At 42.3% G+C, this 26,840-nt stretch overlaps 1 protein-coding gene and 1 pseudogene across 4 annotated transcripts; both read left to right on the top strand.

Annotated features, from left to right (window-relative positions):
- The first annotated feature begins 223 nt into the window (after positions 1-223).
- Positions 224-26,828, top strand: LOC117587616 (serine-rich adhesin for platelets). Of its 4 annotated transcripts, XM_034278473.1 has the most exons (7): positions 10,530-11,094; positions 12,885-12,944; positions 23,176-23,283; positions 23,685-23,883; positions 23,940-24,118; positions 24,178-24,337; positions 24,400-26,828. In XM_034278473.1, exons 1-7 carry the CDS (start codon positions 10,951-10,953, stop codon positions 25,572-25,574), a joined length of 2,025 nt encoding a protein of 674 aa, XP_034134364.1. In that variant the 5' UTR covers positions 10,530-10,950; the 3' UTR covers positions 25,575-26,828. The 4 variants fall into 4 exon arrangements, 3 of the variants coding, with proteins under 3 accessions (XP_034134363.1, XP_034134364.1, XP_034134365.1); XM_034278472.1 differs by lacking the exons at positions 10,530-11,094; positions 12,885-12,944 and adding an exon at positions 224-3,223; XM_034278474.1 differs by lacking the exon at positions 12,885-12,944 and having other exon boundaries at positions 10,531-11,094.
- LOC117587618 lies at positions 9,326-10,521 on the top strand (annotated as a pseudogene).
- Positions 26,829-26,840: the final 12 nt, after the last annotated feature.

Raw genomic sequence — 26,840 nt, 5'->3', positions numbered from 1 at the left:
GCTTCCACGTTTTGGATTTTTGCGTTCATACATTTTTTTAATTTAAAGTTATTTGCCGTCTATATAATTATGTTTAGTTTACTCTTTACTATATAGACCCATTTACCTGTTTGTTGAGTGCACCAATGAGAACTTTGCAATGACTTTGTTTGGGTATAAATGAAACTAAAATATTTACTATATTGGGATTTCCTGTTTCCTACATTCTAACATCTTTTACAGCGCTGCTTAGTTAATAAATTGTAACATTTGTTTCTAACAGATATATGTACATTAAACTTAAGTAACGTTATGCATAATATGTTGTTCATATATATGGTGTTCCTTGCAGTAAATCCGTCTCTAATCTAAGTTTAGATAAATCCTATCTGTCGAAAACTAACCGAGAATGTTGTGCAGTGAGCCAGGTCCAAGTGGCATTTTCACCAGAAGAAAAGTTGACGCGAAAAATGTAGCATGAAAAAATGATATCCTGATTTACTTGATGTGTGTGTGTGTTTGGTCAAAGTTGTAAATGTTATAAAAAAAAACACAGTCAAGAATATTCAACAGAGTTCGGTCACTTCCATGGGCTTCTGTGCTAAGCTTAACTAAATCAAAAAGCTGCAAGAAATCATACAAACAAAAAATCGAAAAAATAATACAAGAAATAATATTTAATATGTGTATATGTGTGTATAGTATATGCTTTTTGATACCCCCTAAAGGACATTAGTTAGGAGAAACGGAGAAAAAATATGCATAGCAAATTGTACAAATAATCCAGGCAGCTTGAAAAATACACGATTTATTTTGTTATACGCCCGAGAATAAACAATCCAAACCAAACACAGATCCAGCTACAAAGAGGACGGAAAGAAATGAGTTAAGTTAATATTGATGTTGAGGATGATTATGAGGATAACGATAACGATGTTGTTGATGGAAACACACACAGACAATACGCCCAAAAGTATGCAATTTGATTGTGGACAGAGAATATTTTTTAAATGTTTATAAGCAGAGCAGAGAGTGGAAATATTTGTGAAACATATTTTAATAGACACTGAAAACCAAAGATAAATCTAAAGACAAAATACAAAAAAGAAAACCTAGACAGCGATAACAAATTTTTTGAAACATATTTTTTGATATACAAAACAGACGGAGAGAGACGGTACGGAAAAGTGAACACTGCGAATATGCACAAAACATATATCTTTTGGATAACCCTAGCCTAAGTTGAAGTTGAAACAATATTTTCAGTTAAGGTTCAACATAATTTGTATGTTTTAATGGTTTCACCAAATTTTTTTTGAGCCGTTTCGCATGCCCTTCGGTTGAGGCGCAAGCCAGTAATCCAGAGTACAATCATTTATGTCAAACAGGACACAAAAACACACCAGACATTGGCACCACACTACTTCCCAGACGGGGATCCAAACGCGGTACGACAGCAAGTGTCATCTTTACAGGGATCGACAAACGAGAAACAAACCAAACAAAACCAACCAATTTTTTGCTATCAATTTTGTGAAATTCATTTACGAACCGCTTTATATCAGGAGTTGGAAAAACAAAGTATTTACAGATTATATATAATAAGAAAAGTACTAGAAATATCTGCAAAAGGAAAGCAAAGAGAGGGGAAAAGGGCAGCCAGAATCCAGAGTAGATTGTCAATGAAGAGCAACAGCAAAGTGAGGTGATAATATCAAAAGAGGGACAACTAAAGGTTAGCTGTACGTGGACTCGGATCAAGGTTTGGGCCGAGCTCAAGTCCAACATTAAACACACACACATATATATCAGCTATAGAGTAGAGAGAAGCGACCAAAGACTGGTTGCGACCGAACAAAAAAACCAAAACACAAACATATAGGCCACTCGAAGAAAAACCGAATGTTAAACCAACTCAGAGCCGACACTAAGCGTAGTTTGTAACTAGTGGTGCAACACCACTAGAGCCTAGTCCTGTCCTTCTGTACCCGTCTGTCCATCTCCCAAAATTCCCATGTATGCAGCTGCCGGTGGCGCCTCGCTGGCGTCGCGCCAAGCGCGTCAGAAGCAGCGCCAGGAGAAGAAAAACCGAATACTACAAGCGAAACTACATCCACCGAAAGCGCCCGGGGCCGTGGGGCTGGGTGCCGGCGATCTTGCCGGCGGTGCCTCCACGCCCACCCGCAGCGCGTCGCGCCAGTTCCACCAGCTGCCGACAACCTACCTGCGCGCCCCGCAGGCCATGGGCCGCAAACTGAGCGCCACCTACACGACGCAATCGAAGCTTCTACTGCCAATCGACGAGGGCGACACCCAGTCGGTGCTCCAGCTGCGCATGCACTCCCACTCGCACGCGCATCCGCACGCTCACTCCCACGGGCCGGCGGCCCATGGCCACGCGCAGGCGCACAGCCATCTGCACCACAGCCACCTGCTGGGCGCGGTCGCCACCACGCCGGGACCGCCGCAGACTCCCTACCAGCAGTTCGCCTCGTCGCACGGACGCGTCTCACCGAAACTGGTGCATCGGCACTCTGGCAGCAGTGCCGGGTTCCATCCGGCGGCAGCTGCTGCGGCCGCTGGACAGCTGCACAAGTCTGCCACGGCCACGCTGCCGCTGGCCTCGCACATGGATATGGATATGGCGGCGTTGCCATCGGCTGTGGTCGGCGTTAAAACGACAGTGACCTCGTTGGAGACAGCCACGCCTACGTCTCCTCCCTTAGCCAGCACTTCGGCGGCCGCAGCAGCGGCCTCGGCCGTGGCTGAGATAGAGGTAGAGTTGGCTGGCGCCGCAGCCATGTTTGTACCCCACCATGATGCCATCATTGTAACGCCGGCCACGCCCATGGCCTCGCCGGGCCACGTGGCCAAGCTGCGTCGTCCCGGGCCAGAGGAGGAGGTGTCCGAAACGGCTGCCGAGCGGCAACCGCTCACTGCCGGTGATGCCTACGACGAGGACGAGCCCATGCATCCGCCACCCGGACAGCTGGAGCGCAAGTGCAGCGTCTATCGCATGCGTAGGAGCGATGCCTTCGAGGAGGGCGACGTCGACGGCGGCGTCACCGGAGGCCTGAAGCGCCAGCTCCGTGAGCTGCAGTTCAGCACGGGCGTGCAGCAGACCCAGTACGAGCCGCTGCTCACCGACGAGCCCCAGCTGCTGTTCAAGGGTCTCGGCAATGGACGCAAGTGGCAGATCTGCGCCTACTGCGAGGAGGGCATCTGTGTGTGCGAGCACCTCGAGGTAATTTCCGGCGGATCCTGATCAGAACCCACTATGGATCCCTCCGTCTGTTTATGTGTCTCCTCCTCTTCTCTTTGTGTTGTGCATGCCGAGTAGTTGTATTTTAAGTGTTTCGGTATTTAAATGTCATTGCGATGCTTCCCATAATTGCGGTAAATGGGTTAATGGTAGTCGAGCTATAAACACAAGTCAATGTCTAAGTTATCTATTATCTAACGTTTTACTTATGATTTGATGGCACCACCTTCATTCGAAATCTATAAATGTTTATATTTTTTAATAATTATTACATAGCTTGTCACTGGTCATAAATTCTTGGCTTTTCTTGAATTATGGACTGCATTGACTCCCTTGGTCTGACCAAGCATTGAGGGGCAATGGATATTTAATGTATTTTTTTATCTAAAAGTTATTCAATTCCCATCTTTTATCAACGTAAAAGAAGTTTCTTCTTATAAATTTGAGGGGGTAAAAAAATATTATTGATTTCATAATTGAAAGAAAGTTTTGAAAACATTCTATTGAGATTGTTTGCGACTCCTCCCTAAGTACTCCCTCTCGCAGTAGTCATGTCTCTTGTAAGGACAGTGGCAGGAGTCTTCACTCCTCGATATGTCCATGCAACTTTCCCCCTGCCCCTTACTAACCCCGTTTTGAGGCGATGCCATAACGGCAAGTGTATGCATAACAACAATCCGAGAATCGGAAGTGCATAATGTGCCTTTGTATCGGCCTGATAATGCGATGCCCGAAAAGCTTGGCAGGCATCGAGCGCCCCCGCAGACCTTTACCGGCCCAGCCTGGCGCCGTTTGCCAAATGTTGTGTAAAGGCTAATGGCGGCCCCGAATGTGTGTCATAAAAGTGCAAGGTGGAGGCGGCAACGACTTTAAGGCTTCTCTCCTTTAAGCCGCCACACGACTTTCGATTCTCAACTCTCGGCACTCGGCACTAGGCCGCTGGCTCATGGCTCACTTAACGAGCACACTTAATGAGCGACAGAAAATTAAAAAACTTAGCCCTGTGCAATTATTTGGCTTGCATAAGCAGTGAAACACGCTAAATATACGAAATATCTACAAAAAATATAATATAATATAAAACTACCAGAAATTAAACAAAACTTCAGCACAAAAGAAAATCTTTGTAAGCTTCAGTAAAGACGGAAGCGAGTGGCAAAAAAATATAAAAAAAACTCAAGTCCACGAAAAATGTTTAAAAAAGAGTAGGAAGGCCGGCTCGACTATGTAATGTCCATTAGGCAGCACATCATCCTAAGCTTGGATAATTATCTACTTATAAGGGTTATCATGGTTCTGCCTTTAAATATGTTGGCTACCAATGAGATTTTAAGCTTCATTTTATTAAGCATCACTTTATTTTTTGCGCTGTTAAAACTATCAACTATAATGGCTTTAAACTTTAAAGAGGTTTGTCCATTATTTGCTTGCATAGTTGCAAAGAAACAATACACCTTATCCATGCGCATCTATGTATCTCCTAGAAATGCCTAGTTGAATAGCACTGCTTCCCGTTTTAGTGTAGCTGGCAGTTCCGACAGCCTGGTACATCCATCCACTTTAAGTACCCTGTGTACTCTTCGAGAACTGGGTGTAAAAAAACAAAAGGGGCAACAAGAAACTACATAAACGAGGAAAGCAAAAGGCAAAAGCGAATGGCGGCTGAAATTTATTATATTCGCAGGCACCCACGCCAGCGTCACTTCCATTTCCTTCGTCTCATCCTGATGCTCATCCCTCTGCTCTATCCCCTTTGAATCACTAAGAGAGCCATAGATCTGTGTACAAGTATCTGTTGTCAGTGTATAAGATTGTGTCTGTGTGCAAGTCTGTAGTTTTGAACCCCCGCTCACAAAAACAACAGCTAGTAAATTAGCAAGGAAATAGCGAAAAAAGTATGCGGCAAAATGGCGGAAGCCAAAAATGCAAAAAAAAACATCTTCATCACCATTTTGTTCGCCCACCCACGCCCACCCCCACACCCACAGCCCCGCTGTTGTCTCGTCTCGTGAAATTATAATGCAAAAAAAAATTGCAATAAAGGTGCAAAATGTTGAGGGGGACGGGCCAGTGAATTTATGAATAAGCAAAATGGCGACACTGAGATAAATAACTGCATTAGCATTAATTGCCAACTGTACTATACATGCAACTAAAGGGCGCAAGGAAATCAAGGTTTAGTAAGCTGTAAGTAAGCAAGTTGGTTGACTATTTGTTGCTCGTCGAAATAAGTCCCTTATTCTGAAGGTCATTTAATGCTCTTGAGCTTTATTGTCCTCTTGAATGCTCATTAATATGTGCCGAATTTAATCTGCAGCTTCAAGGTTAGATTTTATAGATTTTACAACAGCTGCATAGGACAGAATCTATTTTCAGTTCCAATTAGCACTCATCACAGAATGAATCGAACAAAGGCAAACGTTTCAGTCGCAAATCTGACCCACGGCCAGTCGATTGCGTATCAGCGCTCTGCTCTCTGGTCCAATCAACGCTTCTAGGCCGTTCGATTGTGATTAAATATATAGCTATTTGTTTGATGAATCAAATCGATTACGCTCAGATGAACAAGATGCCTTCATTTTCTGTATCTCCAATGAACCTCTCGCCTGGCCTGTCCTCGGCACATTGTAATTTAATTTTCAATTACTCGAAATGTCTGCCAAAAAGTGCGGCTCTGGCGATTGTTACCACTGCAGCATGCAGCCTCAATAATTACTCAAACTGTCGCCCGTGGCCGGCGCCTTCTTCCCTTTCCCTGTCCCTGTGCCTGTGCCTGTCCTTGCTCTTTTTCCCAGGGTCCATATCAGTGGGGATTCTGTTCATTCTGTTCCAGTTTTTGCAATTCTTATTTCTGCCTTGGTAATTGTTTGCCAGGCATGTCGTACTTGTTTTCGGGTTCTTTTCGTAATTGTAACTGACATATTGGAATTGCAGTAACTCAGTGTATCCTGCTGGCAAGCCTGTCTAGCAAATTAAGCGATAATCATCCTTGTTTGAACAACGAGAAAACACCAAGCACAAATCCAATGACTGTGGCTTGTTTATTGCATTCCTTGCGGTGGCTACATTTACTTAATGTATGTGTGGTTGCATAATTCATGGTCAGGGAAAGCCATTGAGAGCGAGAGAGAGTAGGAACGGAACCCTTCTCGTTTATTACAAAGCCACATTTAAATTCATTTTCGATTTTGGCACGATGGTTTGTCTGCTTTCTTATTGCTCTTCAGCCAACATTTATCTTCGATTTTTGGCCAGCGTGCAGCAGAGAAACTTGATTGTTGTCGCTGCCATCGACAATAAAAATCATTTAAAAAGACACAAATTACACCCAGCACTCCATAGCACCCAAATCGTTTGACAGTTTTATGGGGGAAACAATCCCGGCAGTCGCCAGTAGGGGGAATACTTCAGATCAATCGATTTATATTTGGTAGTTTATGGCTAATTTTGCTATTGATTGAGGTAAAATAATTGTGCATAAATAGGCTCCAATGGCCAGCAAATTGACCGCAAAACTTGGAAAAACTCAACAACTTATGCTCAATTAACGTGTGTTGGCGCAGCTGAATTTACAGGTTAAACCAAACAAGACACACAACACACATACGAACACAAGCTGGTAGAATATTCACTCAGATACACGCCATGACACAAACACAGAAACAGCCGCCTACTGGATTGCTGTCGACAATCAAATAACATGACTCTCAACAAGGACAGTTGCCATTTCTCACGGCATGTGGCATATGCAAATTCTTCGTCAAGGGGCGCCTCGTTCGCCTTTAATTACCTGTAGACAAGGTGCCCATGGAGAGCACCTCAGTTCACAACGGCAGCACCGCATTGGCAGGTGAACAAGTCAACGGGCGCTGTGCCAAAAATGTTTGCCGTCAGGTGGAGATCCCACTGTGCTCTGCCATTCACATTAATTAACCCGAGCTACTGCTCGCTCCTCCGAGCAACAGTCGATTGAGGTTATCTGGTTGGCTACTTTGCTGTGGCTTTTCAGCGGATGATTTTCATACTTTACCTTTGACCTGCTATGGATTTGGCAGCACATAGCATAGCCCGTGAAGGCAACCCCAGTGGCATCTAAATGTGAAAGTTGAGTTTGCATAAGCAAAGAATTTTTATATATATTTCTATAATTGACTGCAGACTGCCAGCGAAGAAAGGTTAGAGGTGAGAAATTGAGTGGACCGGCAAATCAGATGAAGCAAAAAAAAGTCCGGCTAAAAAAAAATTTCCTCGTAGATTGATTTTCTTACATCATGAAGCCTGACAATTAATCAATAAATATGAAATGACACAAAAGGAGGACAATGGCGAGTGGGTGAAATAAATTGAATGAATATGAGCATCATAATGAAATTTAATTTGATTGAAAACCCCATGGATAAAATCTCTCGAATATCCACTTAACTTTATGCGCAGATCTGAATAAATTTCCATGTAATGCACTTGACACAAGTGGCCATAAAATTCATGGTACCCAAAAGACAATTTCTCACAGGAGAATGGGGCCGTTCAGTGGTAATGAAATTTACCATTAAATATCATATATTATTTCCACTCTACTCTTGCTGTTGACTGCCAACAGCCTCCTCCCTCCCCTCCTCGTTTTAAAGCCCGTCATGCTGTACTCTCTGGCAAAATCATGGCGCACAAATTAATTTTCATAGTATATGTACCTACTTGTATGCGCTTATGTTGTCAGCGTGCCATTGTTGCTTTTGCTTTTGCTGACGACTGGCTTCCAAGCAGCAACATGTGTAAAAACCCCGCAAACAGATACAGACATATACATACATAGATACACAGCAAACGAGACAAAGTCAGTGCCAACTCTCTCTCTCTCTCTCTGTGTCTGTGCGTTTAATTGCGAAAATGTTGCAATCTTTTAGACGTTACACGCAGTCAGTCTGGGAGTCAGACATGTCAGCGATTGAGTGTATGGATATGTGTCTGTGTCAGTGTGTGCCATGTTATTGTCTATTAACGACCCTGAGACTGCACTGTACACCAAGAGAAAAACAAATGAGAAGCTCCCAGTACAAACGAAACTACCCGACAAATCACTTCTATCTTTGTTCTAACCAGAATGAAGAAAATAAATTACTCACCCCCTCTTTTACAGTGGGATTCTCACACATAAAAATACGACATCCCATAAGTTCTTGAATTGGCTTGGTTTTAAGTCTTTTAAGAAAAATAAATACGTAAATTTATATTACTAAAAGCTGATTAGCGGATATTTTTAGTATTATTTATATTTTCTAAACTACAAATTTCTCTTAGTGTATGTATGTGACATGTATTCATCTGTGTGCGTTTGTGGTTTCTGCATGAATCTGTATTTCATTAAAATTTCATCTGCATCGCTCAACGAGTGACTTTTTCCGCTTTGAGCTGTTGAATTATTGAAATTTTGGGTTCGCAGTTGCCAGTTTTGCTTAGGTCGGTGTGTTCCACTTGCCTAACAAAGGCTTTCCCCGATTGCTACTGCATTTGCAAATGAATTCCGCCAGCTGCAGCTCAGTGGTGCTGCAATGTTCGCCCTGCTGCTGCCTCCCTGCCTTCCCTCTGGTTCTTGTATGGTGCGCTTTGTGGGCAAAGGCTTTCATCTGGTGTGCTGCTCTGCCATTTGAATTATGGCATTGCAGGGCAGCTACATGGCTTATATGCCATAAATATTTTCCATGTTTGCATTGCTCACCAGATTTTTGCAAGTGATTTGCAACGGCCTGGAAACTTTGCACTCGACTTGTCTCAACTTTTCAGTCAAAGGGAAATTGAATCAAGTCGAAGATTTGCCAGAATGCACTCGAGAGAAGTTATCTTCATGAATGAATAATTTGCTTTATGGGTTGAACTCTCATTGTTTGGTGGATCTATGCATAAAAAAAAGCCCACGGCTGTCTGAGTAAATTAATAAAATCTTCACCAGCTCCATAAGAATATTTAGACAAATTTGAGTTTAACATAACAAAAAAATTCAATTTTTCGGCCTCAAAAAAAAGTGAACATAATTATAATTTTAATAAATCTAGCAGCAAATGGAGCAGCAGAGTACAGAGACAACGTTATTAAATGATTGTAGAAACCCAATAGTAACCGCAACCAATGTGATATGAAAAATTAGCAAATAATGCAAATAAAACAACAATCAGATCCAAGCAAAGTTCTCAAATTTAAGGAAAACGAAAACAGCGGAAACGAAATCAAGATGAATAGAGTTTCTGGATTCGAATTTTGTATACCTAACGATAGAAATAATAATTACAGTGCAGTGCAACAACAGAAAGCTTTAAATATTTTTTCTACTTTATAAAAACCCAAAAGCAAACGCACCAAATGTGATCTAACCTACGAACATTCAAGTTACATCAACAATAAAACTCGACAACGACATTGCCTTCTCATTATAACCTAAAATAAACAACTACGTAGCCACTTACGTTAACAACTAGGGTTAAGATAACATCAAAAAATTATTAACCCAATAAGTACATAGCTGAACTAGAGAACTTTTCTACGTGCAGCAGTAGACAAATAACATAGGCGAAGGCAATGCATAGACTAAGACTAAGGCTAAGACGAGGAGAAATATCTATATACGCTTACGTCATAGTGCGCTTACGTTAACGTTACGCCAACGCTAACGGCAACGGTCAATTTATAGATATTAATAAATGTTTATAGCTTACAATGCCAAGATTCAAACGAAAATGAAATCGCCAACGAACACAATGCTGCGTGACGTAAACGCTACGTAGCGGCACGGCATAGCACGGCGTTACGTTACGCCGCGTAACGATAGACCAAAAGAAGCCACCACTCAACTCAAACTCAAACCCAAAGACCCACAATCAACGAACAGTCATTGCCATAGACATAGAGTTCATATAGTAGTAGATCGTGTTTATGTGTCGCCAGTTGCGAGTTACGCGCGCGCTCTTACGTCAAAAAAAGTCGCAGCAGCTGCAGTCGCGGTCCCAACAGCGTCGCCGAACGAGACGTCGTCGCAGGTGTCAACGCAGTCAGAAGCATCATCGTTGGAAAAGCTGCTTCCGGTTCCGGACAACGTCAGTGCCAGTCAGCGTCAGCGTCAATCGTCAAACATCAACGACAACGACGTAACGGAGCTACAGCCGACCACTGGCGATCAACGCAGCCCATCCTCAGCCCGCCACTCAGCTGCGCCAGCCCCACCGCTGACGCAGTTTTAAAACCACAACAGCAACAACAACAAGAACTACAACTACAACACACAAAATATTTTAAAAAAATTACTCTTTGCTTCTATTTCTATACTCCTCCTCTTTGTGCCTATCTAACGAGCGCTCATTACGTCCTCGAACGTTACGTTCCTGTCGTAGAGAGTAACCGAACAGAACGTTTCGAACGTTTCGGATGCAGTCGACCGACTTACGTGACATACGTTTAGTTTTGTCGTAATTAAGCTCCTAAACGTAACCTGTGTCATCCATTGATTTTGAACGGTTCAACACACCCAATTCAAACTAAGACAAGAACAAGACGTGACGCAACGTGACGTACTGACTCCTTCTAACGTAACCGTAACTGTTAACGCAACTGTTACTGTTGCCATTACCGCTACCGTTACCATATAACCGAACAACCGAGCTTTAACAAGCTTAAAAAAAGAACAAAAACCGTAAAAAAGTAAAAAAAAAAACAACAACAAGATGCAGGCCGCATTGATGCTAAGATCGAAATCTCGGGTGGCGAGAAGAAGAAAGCTACGAAAATTAGGTGGAAGACTTGAGTTGCCTAGTAATGTAGCAACTAAAGAAATAGCTCCATTTCCTCGTTATCCACCTGAGTCATGGGTAATAATATAAAATACCAAACCAAATACCTAATTAAATCTATACCACATTCTCTCAATATCTCTCTCTCTCTTTCTGAACCGAAGTACTCAAAATCAAAGAAATGATATACTTAAATTCAGCAAGCAAAAGTATAATCTCAGTCCCACCTCTTCCCCAGAGTACTAAAGTACCAAACAAAAAACTGAAAGCAATGAGCGCAATACCCTAAAAAGTCGTCAAATGAAAATCATCAGCTAAAATGAAATTCTAATTTCCAGCCCTTAATTATCCAACCCTAGCCCAACCCAAGATTACCCCACCATCAGACTATCTTTCCGATCTATTTTTCTGTCTCTCCAGCTAACTCCCTCTCTACTCCCCTTCTTCTCTACTATATTTGTATCTCCCCAGTTCCGAGCCCAAGACACACACTCTACCTCTACTGATTTTGTTTTAACAAAGCCCCCAGCCCAGCCCATTCCAGCCCAGACTAAATAACCAACTGAGCATACGCATTCCTTAAGTAGTGTGGCAACTCGATGCTAGGTTTTACATAATAGAATTCAATTTTTTCTCAAACTATTTACTTGATCTTGCAGTTAAACTAGCGTGTGCCCACCAAACTCTTACCCGAAAATATATAGAAAATGTAGAGCCGCTTTGGAACGAATACTTAATATTAACTCAGTAGAAGTTATACCATAGATACATATATATATATTTCAAGACTAAGAGCTCTGCCAGCCAAAACTAAATGCGCTGTACAATTAGCTTAAAACCACCTCTATTCAAATCTCAGCAACTTATAGTGCTTTTTGCTCTACTACTACTACTACTACTACTACTATCTGACCAACTATACCACTCCCTCTCTCTATCTATATCTCTGTCTATCTATCTATCTATCTCTGTGTAGCGCTCTCTGCCTCTATTTCTGTCTCTATCCAAACTCTATATGTAACTCTCTATAACAGCTTTAACCTGTATAACTCTCTATCTCTTGAACAACTGCACCGACCCCTCCACCACTCAAAGTAAACCCACCGAACCCCTTCTAACCACACCTCAAGCTACACCCCACCCCACCACCCAACACTTTCGCCGATTCTGCACTCGCTTTAACTCCATGTAAAGCCTAAATAAGACTCAATATAATAAAAGACGTGTGTAGTTCTTCACCCGCTATACAAACATCTAGAGCGCTCTCCCCTTCCACCCACACACACGCTGCACCCTATCAAACTAGTCGATTAGTACTCAAGAGTATCTAACCCAGCAAAGTGCTTCTAACTATACCACTAAACCCTATCTAACTCAGATTTAAATTTAACCAAACAAAAACGAGCTATGAAAATCAAATACAAACTACCTACATAACAAATAAAAAGCACATCAGCCACTTTATGATTTCCTAACACATCCTACACTGTAAAAGCTAACCAACACTACTCACACATGCATACATACGTACATTATGATTTTCCAATTTCAAAAGTTGATTCATGGATCTGTAGCTAATCTTAGGATCCAAGCATCAACCGAATATAAGTCTCTTTACAAACACTCACTAGTACCACACAAATCTGTCACTGTCATTCCTCTAACAATATTTCCCAACACTGCCACTTCCGCTTTCTAAAAATAGTACGAATAGTCCCATACTTTTCACGTAACACATCACAAGTACACGTATTGCGTAAGAGTTCACATCTGTTTTATATATCTTACGTTTTTGATTTTCGATTTTTGCCTCTATCGATGCTATTGCGTAATGCGTTATCCAAAACGCCTGCCATTTGCGTAACTAGAAAAACACATACGTGACAACGCCACCGGCGCCTCCACCGCCGCCGCCGCCACCGCCGGAAGTAAGTGCCAAAAGTTCCATTTCGTAAACACTCATTTTCAAATCGAACCCAAAACCAAAATAAAAACTAAAACCAAAAAACAAAAAACAAAAAACAAAATCCTTCCGTTCTATCGTTAATCACGTGCAACTGTCTCACGTGTTTCTTTGTGTATGTGTAACGTAATGATCACCTGCGTGATTGCCGCCATGCAATTACGTTGTGCCGCTTACGTTGCCGTCTTGCAGTTGGTTGTAACTTGAAAGTACAATGAAAATGCTTGTAAATAATTATCTTGCTTTGCATTTGATCTCCCTATTCCCCAACCACAACATCCACCTACTCCTTTCTCTATTTCTCACTCTCAACCCATCTGTCTGTCTCTCTCTCTCTGTCTCTTTAAATGTATTTTTTCCCAAACTCTGAAATTTCGTGATTTTTGTTTTTTTATTTGAAATACTTGCCTTGGTTCATTAAATTTTCCGCTACATCCCCTACGCATTTGCACATGAAATATTAAAAATATTTTTCTTGGTGTGCATTGGTGTGTGTTAGTCCCCTCAGTCCAGCCCAGCATTGAGCATTATGCCGAAACCAATGAAATATTTTAAATATTTTATTAACTGCAAAGCAGGGCCCCGCAAAGGAAAAGGTTCCTACCGTCCAAATTGCATTGAATATTTACAAGCATTTTCATTGCCTTGATTTGGACGACCCGTTCCCTGCCGTTTTTTTGCAGACTGTACTGCAAGAACTGCCAGTTAAACTTGAGCAACATGTGAACAAAGAACCCCTCATTGCCATTTATCCATGAACATGGAGAAGGAACACTCACAAAAAGTACCCGTTCCCGTACTCGTAGAAGTTTTAACAAGATTGAAATACATACATACATATACATACATATTTATGAAATGGCCTTCTGTTTCGGATATTTCGCCACAAATTAACGTAATTATTTGCCCATGCAAATTGAGGACAGCCTAATTAACATAACATCGGCGTAATGATTAGCATAAATCTATTCGAAAACTCAACAAGTTTGGCAAACTAAATTTACATTCGAAAAACATTTTGTGCGCGCTCCTTCTCTCTCGCTCCCTTTCTCTATCATTCTCTCTCTCTCTCAGTAAATCAATAAGTCATTAATTCAGCTAGTTCTTAGTTCATTTTGTTAGCTTCAACCTTCATTTGTAGTCATCAAACAAAACAAAGAAAAAGAACAACAACCACATGAACCAATCAAACGATCAACCAAAAGAAAGTATGCAACATTTACTAACAACCAAAAACAAACCACCAACAGCCAAAACAAAAAAACAAAAACAATTAACAAACGCCAAACAAAACACTCAAGCAACCAACATTAATATATAATAATAACAATAATGGTATCAAGTTTTCCCAAAAGATTCTGTAAAGCTTACTTGCCTCTCATTCCCGTTTTCGATCTAGGAGCTCAACTTGATTCAATTGCGAAATTTGTTCCACAAAGTCAAACCAATCACGAAACCCAAAAACAAAAAAAAACGAAAAAGCGCTTTGCAAACATCCAATATGTACAAAAAAAAACATAAAAAGAAAAAAATTCAAATTGAATGTTTTACAAAAACGGCAAACTGAAAAACGAAACAAATTTTCACTTTGACAATACCAACCGATTCGAGTCGTGTCGGCTGCCAAAGCGAAAACTTTGCCTCAATTTTAAATGCATATTTTAATTTCGGCCCGAAACCATTTTTTTGTGGAACATTCACATGTTGAAGCAAGCGCTGAAAACTAAAACAAAATCCAGAAACAACCAGGGAATACCAACCCAAACCAAAGCATGAAAATTCAGCAAAGAGAATTGAATTGAATACTGAAAAGCGTTTACGTGAACGCATATCCGTAGTTGAAAGGCTTTTATGGGGGGAAGAATTGTTGTTCCTTTAGTTCTGGGCTCTCTATAAGTCATAATAAATATAAAAAAATACCTTTGCAGCGGTCTGGGTAAGTCGGAGTTGGCGTGCTATCTATCTAACAAATACATTATATAAATACGATATAAGGAACTGTTTTTTATGTAGTTTAGAAAGCCTTTGAATCCAGCTATGCCGGCCAAAACACCCAACCAATAATAACCAATCATTCAATGACAGAAACCAACCAAAAACAAAAAAGATAACCCAACAATGAGAGAACCAAGCCCCGCCAAACCAAGCCAATTCAGCGCATTCCATCACACTTTTGCATAATCAAAGAAATATATATATCAAATTTATTATAGACGACGGGAACAAACTATACTAATTTCGTTGAAACGGATAGGATAGACTATCCTGACACATTTCTCTTGATTTCATTGTTTTCTTTTCTATATTTTGTTATCAATCTTGAACAAATATGGCACTTTTCCTGGAACAATTCTCGCCTGAGCTTCAATATTTGCTTTAAACATACATACATATGCACACATGTTGATTTGGGGCAAACTATAGGATTTCCCTCGTTTTCACACAAACACACACAATACGACACGATTTGCTTATGGTTTCCTCTACTTCTCCTCTACTTTTTCTTACACAATGCGAAGCACGCACTAAAAAATTCTCAAAAATAATGACACAAACACCAAAAACACACACGTACACCTTATGACACGATTACTGTTGATTTCTTTTAAACGCAGGTGCGCGACATCAATTTATCATGCTCCTTCTCTCTCACCCACCCGAAAAAAGCGCCCAAAAGTATGCAACGCTTGCTAAGTCTGAAATACATTGCCAAATCGTACAGACAATTAGGTACAGTCTAAATTTAAGGATCAACGTTATTGTGAACCACACAAATTTGCCAATTAATTTCCTATATATTGGTGTCTAACAGTCTAACCACAATGCCTTCTCTCTCTCTCTCTATATACAATATAACTGTCTTTTTCTCTCTCTCTCTCTCGCTCTCTCTCTGTCTGTGTATCACTGTCTCTCTGTCTGTGCTGTGGCCCGTGCTCTGTGTGACTAAAAACTTAGTAGCGTGCTAGGTTTAGTAGCTTATACTTACATCTATGTATATGCATATGTAACTGTATTTTATGTACGAGTGTGGCTCCATCTGTGCGTGCAATAGAGAGTGTGTGTGTGTGTGTGTGTGTATGTGTGCGCGCCATATTGAATACCAGCTTATTGGGACATACCAGTACTACTATCTACTATGTATCTGTACCACTCGTAAAGAAAATGGAATTTGAAACCAAACAATGCTATTTTATAATTTTCAACATTTTTCCTTGCATGCTTGCATTGCCCTGCTCGCCATATACATATATATAACTTATATTTATATATCCTCTATTTTTCTATATATACTTGTCTCTCCTTCTATTTCTATGTCCCTCTATTTTCTCCCCCTCTCTCTATGCATATATCTCTGTGTGAAATGAAAACAAATGTTGTTCCACTGCGTGCATTTTAATGGTCTTGTCGGTCTCGCTCTAATATGCTCTTTCTATCTCTCTTACGCTCAGTTCTGACTGTTTTTCAGTCTATATCTTGCAGTCTGTGCATTGCTAGCATGCGCTTAATTATAAACAAGAAATCCATTTAAATTTATTTCATTTGATTTCCCTTTGTTGGCTTTGGTTTTTACTCGCAAATGTGGGCCAGAAAGCAATTGCATGACATTTATATTCAAATTTCCGCAGCGTCGGCAGATGGGTTGCCAACTGGCTGCGTATTAAGCCATTTTTATGCAAACTAAAAAAACAACAAACACCTATGCTTTTGGTATCCTACAAGCCAATTACGGACTTAACAAAAAGCACATACTCGTACATACATAAGTGAGCCCGTTACCAAAGTATTTTATCCATAAAATGTGCACTGCAACAATGCGTTTTATTGACTAACCCACACAATGCCTAAGTATACTTACTACTAATACTCTCTACATTTCTATCTACCTATAAGTTTCTGTTCAAGTATTTAATGGTTTATGGCCTTGGCAAAGTTTCTTAGAATATGAATAAAGTTATAGGTAACATAGGGATAAATCGTATTGACTGCTGAAGGATTGCGTTCATTAACTGCTCAATAACAGAATGGTATAAAAAAAAAAACCCTACAAATTCAGGCCTGACACTGTATATACCCAAGCTCCAGTCTTCCATCGAAACACTATTCGAATCACTTATCCCCCCTACAACTTTTCGATGTGATTCTTCTCGCTCGCAACCTGTATTTATTCGTGTGGTAAGCTTAGCCAAGACGAGGCCAGTGTAAGTAAACGGTATTGCATTCTGAAACCCATTTCTGGTGTTAATCAATTTTTGGGCGGGTGGCTAATGAAAGAAAGCCTTGGAAAAAATGTTGGCCGGTACTCATACTCGTGTGTGCACTTGAGAAGCTCTACTTAGACTTGGCTGCTTCTGTCAACTTGACTTACTGCCATTTGTGGCCAAAAAGTTTCAGCTGCCATAGACTATTTCCTCTCTGGCGGCCAAAAACAACAGCAAAGAGCAAAAGGAAGGCGAGTAAGAGCTCAGGAAAGGCAAAACTTTGCAATCCAATGAAATGCAATCGAATGGAACCAAAAACCAGCGACATACATTTTCCTTCCCTCTCCCAACGCCGTTTGCTCATTGTTTTCCGCCTGAGAGCTGTCGAGTCTCGGGTGGGTCGGTCCGTCCCAGGGTCTGGTCGGGTCTGGTCTGTGCTGTGCTTGGCGCAGCACTTTAAGAATTTTATTGCGAACAAATTATGTAGCATATTCTTGAGAGCTGCAACGCGCTCTGCCACACTTGGCTTGATTTATAGTGTCGTCGCCAAATGTGAAATTGAGCGCGGAGCAGAACCTGATCGATGGCTTCTGTTGACTGCACACGCTAACGGTTTTTCAGAGTTTCCTTGAGTTTTTCATAACGTAGCGACATGCATACATATATATGCATTCAATTATGTCTGGACTATGGCCGACCGTTTGACATTTTCATTAGGCAAACAAAGAGAAGAAACTGGGAAAACTCCGTTTACATTTCATGGCCGGAAATCCTGCTGCAAAAAACGAAAAGCTAAAAGAAATGTCTGCTTCCGTTTGAAGTCCCACAAAACCCGTGCATATATTCACTGAAACATACACACAAAGACACACACTAACACATACGCACACACCAGTTCGCATTTAGCCACAAAACGACTTTAATTTGCGGTGCCATGGCCGCTGCAGCGCTGTAGCCCTATAGCCCTGTAGCCCGCTTCCCAAAACCCAACCCACATCCCAGCTGGTCTGATTTCATTACACAATCTGCTCTTAAAGGCCAACTTTTTTTTATCTTCCTCGAGTTCCGTTTGGGAAACTTCGCCACTTTTCTTTGTGGCTTTGCCTTTAAATTGTTTTGCTGGCCACCCAAGCAGATTTCTCTGCTTGGGTTTCCTGGTCCTTGAATTTGGGAATTTCGTTTGTCTAGATTGTGGGCTGTGTGCGGGCCGTGTATGGCTAGGTCCATGTGTTGCATGTGTTCACATCGATTTATGCGTTTCACGTGAATTGAATTTTAAATCAAGCTAAATTTCGATTAAATGTGCGATAAGAGATCGAAAGCAAACAAATCAATACACAAGTGACGGAAAATGTGTGAAAACAAGAGACTCAATCGTTGTAAAGCTTTGTAAACTTTTCATGAAAATTCTGAGGTATTTTTCTTTTATGTTAAATATTTCAAGGACGCAGAAGGTTTATTACTCTTGTGACTAATTGGTTAGAGCATTTTGTATGACATATGTAGATAATCTTTTATCGATTAACACTCTTCTAATTCCAGGTCAATAATTTCTTCAAATCTTAAATTATTTATTAAATTTCCCATTATTCTACGCATACAAATCTTAAATAATGTTCCGAAATCCCTTTTGAATTTTATATTGAAACACCTTTAAAAGCCGGGACTTTACTCTGACTTTTCTGCCCTTTGATTGGGTTTTCACTCTGTGGTTGCTTTGAAGTGACCAAAGTGGAGGAAAGCCCGGGGCATTGTTTGTCCTAATGAACTGTTTCTTGGTGCTGGTCTGAGGCTGGAACGTTTAATGCTGATTTGTGTACCAAAAAAGTGCTGCAAAGCTGTTCCACATTCGTCGTATGGCCCTGGCCATGTGCCAGTTTCGAGACTCTCACATTGAGAACCCAACCGATTGAGCACCTTGAGCCTCTGTGCCTCCGGGCTTCAGGACAGTGGCAAGAAACAAAAGAAACATCAACACATCGAAAGGAAGGGCGAACGTCGGTCTCACAGTGTCATTTAGTGAAATTGCCTGTAATGTCACTGTCTCGATGTCTATGCCCGTTCCCCATTCCGCCTCCTCTATCGCTGTTTCTGTGGCTGTGTCCCTGAATCTCCGTTGGCTGCTGCTGAATTGTCTAACCACAGCAGAGCATTAGCTTTTCTTTCCTTCTTTACGACTTGGTCGTGTGTGAGCTCCAGCTGCGGCTGCTTCGCCTATGCATTTTTCATTGGTCTGGGCACTTTTTTCCCAGCCACGTTGTTTGGCGCTCGGCCCACCTGTCCAAGCATCTTGGCAGGCAGTACAGGATTCCCTCTTCCCTCGTCACACTCAGCCCCTAGGCGTTGATTTTTCAAGTGCATTTTGCACTTGATTCTGCGCAGCTCAGCCAGAGCCGTTGGCTCGCCAGCAGCTGCATAATAAAATTGCACACTGTCGACGCCTGCCTCTCCAGATGTGTCTGCTGAGGATGATTGCGACTGCACAAAGAGTTCTACAGATTTGTTTTCAGTTTCCTAAAGATGGACTGATACATGTTGGACTGTTGGTGGCAAGATGCTCGAAGGCGAAACAAAAAGTATATTTAATTGAATCGCAAACAGCACAAGTGATTTACGGATATATTTTTTTTAATTGCCAAAATTTGCATAGTACTGAGGATAGATGATTCTGTGCCTGGGACACAACTGAAGAGTAATATTAAGTCTACCCAATCATTGCTTACAACACGTTAATTGTTTCCACATATAATGGGAGAATTTACCACAAATTAACAGCCCGTCGGGCACTTGAATAAACAACAAACAATCAGAAATATAAAATCAATAAGCCCAAATAAATTGCTGTCATTAAATGCTCCGTACTTCCTGGTCGCCACTGGGGACTCGTCGAGTACATGTTAATTTCCGGCGCCGGCAGGCAATTGCAGCGAAACAATTTATTATTACACAATGGATGCCGAAATCAATGGACGCAATCAGAATAGAAAAAAAAAACAGCAAGCTCAAGAATGAGTTGTGCGCTCTACAATTATCATTAATTATAAGCACATTATTGCGTCTTGTGCATACTTAATTGGAGATTAATTTGAGAAGAAGACAAATTACGGAATACCAAAGTTTATCTGCTGAAAAAAGCATAAATTTGCTTCTAACCTTTTTCCACTCTTCTTGTCGCAGCAGCGCGCTGTTATTGCTTTCTATATTTTTGCTGCTGTTCTCCTTGGCTTGACCCGCTTCACATTTCCGTAGAGACTTCCCCGCTGCCACCAGGCCCACTCTCATCAGAACTTGTCTTCGTTGCCCCTCTCTTAGTTTTCCCACTTTCATTCAGCTACTCTCTTTCGTTCTTCTACGTGTGCATCGCGATTGTCGCTCTCTCTCCCTCTTGATTTTGCGCATGATTGGCGGCTGTCATAGATCGGCTCTCTTCAGCTCTTGGCTCCGCGGACGTCCGCTCGATCCAGGTGGCGGCTGTCATTTAGCTAAGCTAAAATCCTACCTACTGTTTTTTTCTGCTGACTTTTTAGCGTATTTCGATTTACCATTAGGCTCCGTAAAAAACACATAAAAATTAGCTTTGTTTCTGTCGGAGAAGAGGAGGAAATGGCAGTGGCTTCCGTGTGCGCGGTTCATTAGCGTTTTGTCGCCTCCATGCCTTCCATGCACAGGGCTAGAAAGAAAGGAATTTTCGACGCCTATATTTTTGTTGGACTTTATTCGCTCGCATTGCGTGAGCTTCGGCTTGCTTGTTAGCAAGAGTTTGAGCAAGGAAGGGTCTGCCACACACAGTACATTGGCTATAAATAGCAAACCTGCCACTGTGAATGGGCGGCCATAGATATGGGCTCTTCTTCTTGTTCTTCGATGATTGAAAGTTGACTTTGCCAAATATTGAACAATGCCAAAAGGTGAAAGTTTAATGAACACATGGCGTGTGCGTGTTGGCCCGATCGAATTAAATGGCAAATATTTGCTGAAAACTTTCAATGAGCCACGTGCCGCAACAAATACATGCATATCTATGTACATACTTACATTCATGTGTGCAATATGAATCATTTGCAAACTCTCTATGGATGAATTATTGTATAATTTTCGCCGTGGCACAGACACCCACACACACACACACTTATAGTATATCTGACCGTCAGGTGGGGGTCGGGAACAGAATATTTTGAAAGCCTTTTCTCAAGGGGGCCGCTCCTTTTGCGTACGTGCGTTTGGCGTTGACTCTCTCTGGCCTCTTCGCTGCCCTTCAGTGGGGTCTCGTCTCGTCTCCTCGCCGTTCGTCAATCACCGTCGCAAATTGTTGATTACACCTACATTAAGTCAAGGGCAGGACAACAGTTACAGTTACTGTAACAGTTATTTGGAGCAGCCGATCGATACTCCCTTTTGCCAGTTCTGTTCCTCTCCTGCACCTTCCCTTCTGCTCTCTTTGTGTGACTGCGATTTTGCACACGAAAAGCAAACGAAAACAGAAAACGTGGCTTTACATATAGTCCATCCATACATACCTAGTGCATACATACATATATACATACACACATATGTATATACTCAAACTATATAGTCTCTTGGTTTCCCTTCGACTCGGTATATAGGACACTCTCTCTCTCTCTCCCTCTCTGTCGTTTTATTTGCCTTATTACTGACACGCAGCATATTTAGTAGCTGGCTTAGTAGCCAGTCGCTTGTTTGTAGCCGCGACTCCCACCTGCCCCATGCTGCCTCCCAAGCTCGAATCGAACCGAATAGAGTCGAGTCACTCATTAGGATGTCTACATGTTGCCAACTGCACGTGCATGTAATTCTCGGTGTGTGTGTGTGTGTAAGTGTATCGGTGTACCTGTGTGGGTGTGTAAGCTGAAGCGACATTGACTTTTGTTTGTTTGCCTTGCGGCAAGTTGTGTGATAGAAGTTTACTTTAAAAAGGCAAACAAAATGCAAGGGTATTCAGGACTATTACGTATACGACGAGATGTCTGCATTTGGAATTATTCATTAAACAAACAATTAAACAATTATTGAGACCTTCAAGTGCTTATAGGGGGTTCAAAGCTTCAATGCCGAAATTATTATATTAATGATTATTTAAACTTTTTATATCAATTTAACTAATAGCTTTTCTGGGGCGGCTCTTTGACCAATTTCTTGTTTAAGATTTATTCTTATTTTGTGGGTATTATTTGATTGATATGCTTATGTATGTATCTGCATGGCCGGGCCGACATGAGCTGGAGTTTAGTTTGCAGTGGAACCCTCAACGTTTTGGTGCGCTTTGATGTTTAAGTCTTACCGCAGAGGCATGAAGATTTAAAGCTATAAATACTATCCTTTAATTTACGTTATAGAATATACAATTACACAATGACATGTGTCTTGCCGTGTGCTGCTCCCCGTCTCAACCGTCTAAGTGTTTATCTTTGTTTATCATTTGATGTTCCACTTTTCCAAGCTCTTTCTATCTCCCCTCCTCTCTTTACGTCTCTATACTTACATTAATTGTTGTTTTATGTTTTCAATCCTAAATGTTAACTGTTTTCCTCCGTGTGTGTTTTTGCCTTATAATAATCGAAAAGAACTATCAATTGGCTCCCAGTTATACTAAATCAAATCGATGTTGTAATTGATGACGATTCCAAGTGAAAATTTGATATCGAAATTTGATTGCTTTTGCATTAGACGTTCCTATTGTGATGAGTTGTAATTTGTATGCTTTTGAATACCAAAAAAAAACCAAAAAACCAAGTTCTTTATATGTATTCCCCCTATCCCAAAAAAAAACCCACAAGCGAGAGCCGATCTCACACAGCCCAACTAATCACTGAAACTGTATATATTTTCTATGCATCTGCCCTAACACCACCATGACCACCACCAACCACTACTCCAAAACAAACCGCTACCGCTACTGCAACTGCAACCACTGTGTGTGTGCTGTCGTCGTTGACGTGATATCTCGTTGTCTCTCGATCTCCATCACGGCCACCAAAGTGCGCCCAGGGACGTGCCGCCTGGTTGGAGCGCGGCCGACGCTGCAGTGTTCAGGATCAGCAGCAGCAGCAGGCCACCCTATCCCGACGCTGGGTGAAGCGCAACCGAGTAAGTCCCATCCATCACGTAGAGCTTGACCCAAACCAAACCCAATCCAACGCCTGTGTGTGCTGTGTACATGTGCCGAGCGTCGATCTCGATGGCTATCCAACTATATCCCTCTCACTCTGCTAACTCTTCCTTCCCTGTCACACTCACACACTACTTTCTCAATGTTCAGCGCATTCTCCGCTAGCTGGCGCAGCAAAACAAACTACATAGAAGAGAAAAGCGGGTACATTTTTATCTTAGCTGCGATTTTAATAGCCCCCCCCTAAACATTCGAAATACTCTGATCTCAACCAACTCAAGGGCCATACCAAATAGTATTTAATAATTCTACAAAACCTTATTTACATTTTCCCCAAAATTGTTCTACCCATTACTAAAATACCAATTTTCGTTGACAGATTCAGGATGCCTCTTTGGGTGGCTCCTCGGACGATGAAGATTTCCTGGGCGTTCTGCGCGGTCCCAGCACCTTTGCGAATGCCTTCCTCTACGTGGGACTGGGTACTGTGGCGCTGGGACTGGTCATAGCATTCGTTGGAACGGGCGAGAAGGGCTTCAAAACTGTGGAACTAAGACTTATAGGGCCCTCCCTCATAGGCAGTTGACTCCTTTTCTCCTTTTGTATTCCTGCTAACAGTTTTTTATCCCTTTAGGATTGGGCCTGATCTGTTGCATTTTACGCATCCTCTTCTGCATCTGTCCATCGCACTGCATCTCATCCAGTAAGAAGACTCGCAAGAAAAACGGCAACAAGATCGATGCGGATCACACAACATCGCTGCTCAGAAACGAGAGCAAGAGGGTATCCATTGCCCGTGGACCTAGTGTTCAGGTGCGTTTAACCTCTTCCAGACATGATTGAATTCACTTCTTAAAGATGCAAAATTGCAGCCCAAATATCCCATAGCACACAAGCGCAGCCAGAGCAAAATGCTCAATGAGGGAATGGAGGCACTGCGCCAGATAGCCACCACATCGCTGTTCATGCAAAACGAACAGAAGCAGGCCATAAATCGAGTGGTGCCCATCATCAACGAGCCGGACAGTGGCGGTAGGAGTATAAAACCCTCTTTTAGATATATATTGAAAGGCCTAACTGAATCTTCCTAGCAGATGCCCCACTGGAAATGACGAAGCTGCAGACGGCGCTCAGTGCCTGCGAGATGAGTGAGGAGGAGCAGGAGGAAAAGGCCAGGCAGCAGCGGCAGATTGCCAAACGTACAACAACAACAACAACAACAACAACAACAACAGACACGACTGCCGTAACGAGTAGTACCACCAAAGAGGCAACAATACCAACAAAAGCAGCGAGGGGGACGACTCTGAGCACCGTGGACGAGAAGCCCGACAGTAAGCTGGTGCGGCAGAGAGTGGCCCTGCAACAGCAGCGACAGCAGCCACAGCAGCAGCAGGTGAAACAAGAGCAAGTCAGCAAGTCGCAATCGCTATCCTCTTCGTCAACGGTCAAAGATTCTCTGGATGGGACGGTCGCTGTAGAGGAAACCTCCCTGATAGATGCCACCAATGTTGCCACGGAGGCAGTTCCAGTTTCAGTTCCTGCCTCAGCGCCTGCCCCTGTCCCATTGCCAAGCAGCTGCAGCACGGGAGCCATACCCAGACTCAAAACCAACAACAGTGTATCATTCACCTCCAGTCAAGCCACGCGGCCGGGCATCTCGACGGGCGCCACGCCCAAGACAACGCCCACCAGCTCACGGCTGCCCACCTCGCAGTCTCATCCAACGAGCTATGATCTACCCCCCGCCCTGCCGCACACCTATTCCGCGTCAGCGACGGTCCGCGGACCCCTTGGCATGTCCATGAGTACGTCAACCTACGCAATGCCCGTCAGCAAAGTGGGTCCATCAGCCGCATCCGCCTACGCGGCAATGCCGCCCACCACCACAACGATCAGCCTGCTGCCGCTGCCGGCGCCACCGACAATGGCCACGACTATGGCCAGTATTCCTGGCCAGGTGCCGGAGGCTGGCGGCCCCACCACCACCACCACCACCACGCACACCGCGAGTCTGAGTCTGAGCTTAATGCAGCCAACGGCGATGCGGCCGGCATCGGCGTCGTCGTCGAGCATGGCCATGTCCACGTCGTCATTTAGCACGGAAAACAAATCACACCCGTCATCCGCAAGCACAGCAGCATCGACAAGGGGGCGTGGCAGCCAGCTCCTTGCGCCGCCTACCGCATTGACATCTACATCTGCGGCATCCACATCGAGCAAATGTGAGCCGGAATTGGTGCTCAGTCCGGCGAAGCTGGGCCAGTAGAGTAGAATTGTGAGGCTTAGTACAGATTTTAGTTAGCTATCAGGTCTATCTATCTATGTGTGTGTGTGTATATGTATGCATGTGTGTACGTGGCTAGGTTCTATTTGTGTGAATGTGTTAGCGTATCGGCGTGCTAGAGCCTGTGTGCATGAGTGTGAGAGATTGAAGGAAAAACAAATGTAATTAACTATGAAATGTACTATCTAAAACTATCTTTTGAATGTGCCACAAACCAAACACACGAATATTCAACTGTAAAAGTCGTGTTCTGAAATAGAAAACACTGCAAAAAAGGCCTCGGAATGGGAGAAAGAGTGCCAAAATCTATCTCAAGTCAAACTCAAACCAGAATTCGATTTCTGAACACGTCTTTACTTGCAATATGGTATCTCCTTTTTTCAACCAGAAACAGCTTTCGGTGTCTAATCCTACACACACGCACATTTTCCCGAGGCTTTCTTCTTTTATAATTCGCCAGGTCATTTGGTTTCAGTTTTTGTGTCCACCCGTTGCATGTATTGTATCCCCACTGTGTGGCAACAAGCTTTTCCTTTCCTTTCCAATGCCCGTCGTGTTCCCCACGCTTGACATGGCCCAAGAGTCGGCCAAGTGCTCAGCGCTGTTCTAAACTATCCCCAAAAATTTAGCCAGGGTATTATAAAGTTTGTATACCAAACATATCGTTAACTCAAAAATATATAATTCGATGAGAAAACTGAGCGAAGATGACAGGGAAGTGAACCCAGAGCATAGAGCTATGAAGCTAAACAAAAACTTATTAGATATGTATCCCAAATTGGAATGGCGATGCAAGTACAGTACGGTATGTAACGCAGATAGAGGCGGCTATATGTTCCAACAATGCCAGGCATATGGATATGTGTGTATTCAATAAAAAAAACCAAACCGAAACCCAGAAAGTTCAAAAAAGTATTAGGCAATGCTGTTGTCGGCATAATAGAGCAAAGCAGGAAATAATCAAAGTACAGTCAGTGCAACCAGTTACAAATAAATAAAGAAAAATCAATTCAATTCTGCATACAGTTTTGGTTCCAAAAAAAGCAAGTTTTCCATTTCAGGCAATTTTCAAAACAATTTGTATATTCACATTTCGACGTTTTACTTTCTTTGAGGTTATTAGGAAATTCAGTGTGAAATAATTGCTTGCTCTTTCAGCTGCTAAAGGTACGAAATAAAAACTATAAAAACTATAAAATAAGCACACTACAATAGATGTGGCCATAAAATATAAAAGCAAAAAAAAAC

This window comes from Drosophila guanche, unplaced genomic scaffold, assembly GCF_900245975.1.
Source record: "Drosophila guanche unplaced genomic scaffold, DGUA_6, whole genome shotgun sequence".
In the NCBI taxonomy this organism is placed as follows: domain Eukaryota; kingdom Metazoa; phylum Arthropoda; class Insecta; order Diptera; family Drosophilidae; genus Drosophila; species Drosophila guanche.
The sequence above is the reverse complement of the archived record's forward strand: the minus strand, read 5'-3'. Positions and strand labels throughout refer to the sequence as shown.

Excerpts from the sequence above, each read along its gene's own strand:
- LOC117587616 (XM_034278472.1), top strand. The coding sequence starts at position 1,994 with ATGTATGCAGCTGCCGGTGGCGCCTCGCTGGCGTCGCGCCAAGCGCGT. Across the intron at positions 23,884-23,939 it reads TATAGGGCCCTCCCTCATAG|GATTGGGCCTGATCTGTTGC; the intron begins GCAGTTGACTCC and ends TTATCCCTTTAG. Across the intron at positions 24,338-24,399 it reads CAACGAGCCGGACAGTGGCG|ATGCCCCACTGGAAATGACG; the intron begins GTAGGAGTATAA and ends TCTTCCTAGCAG.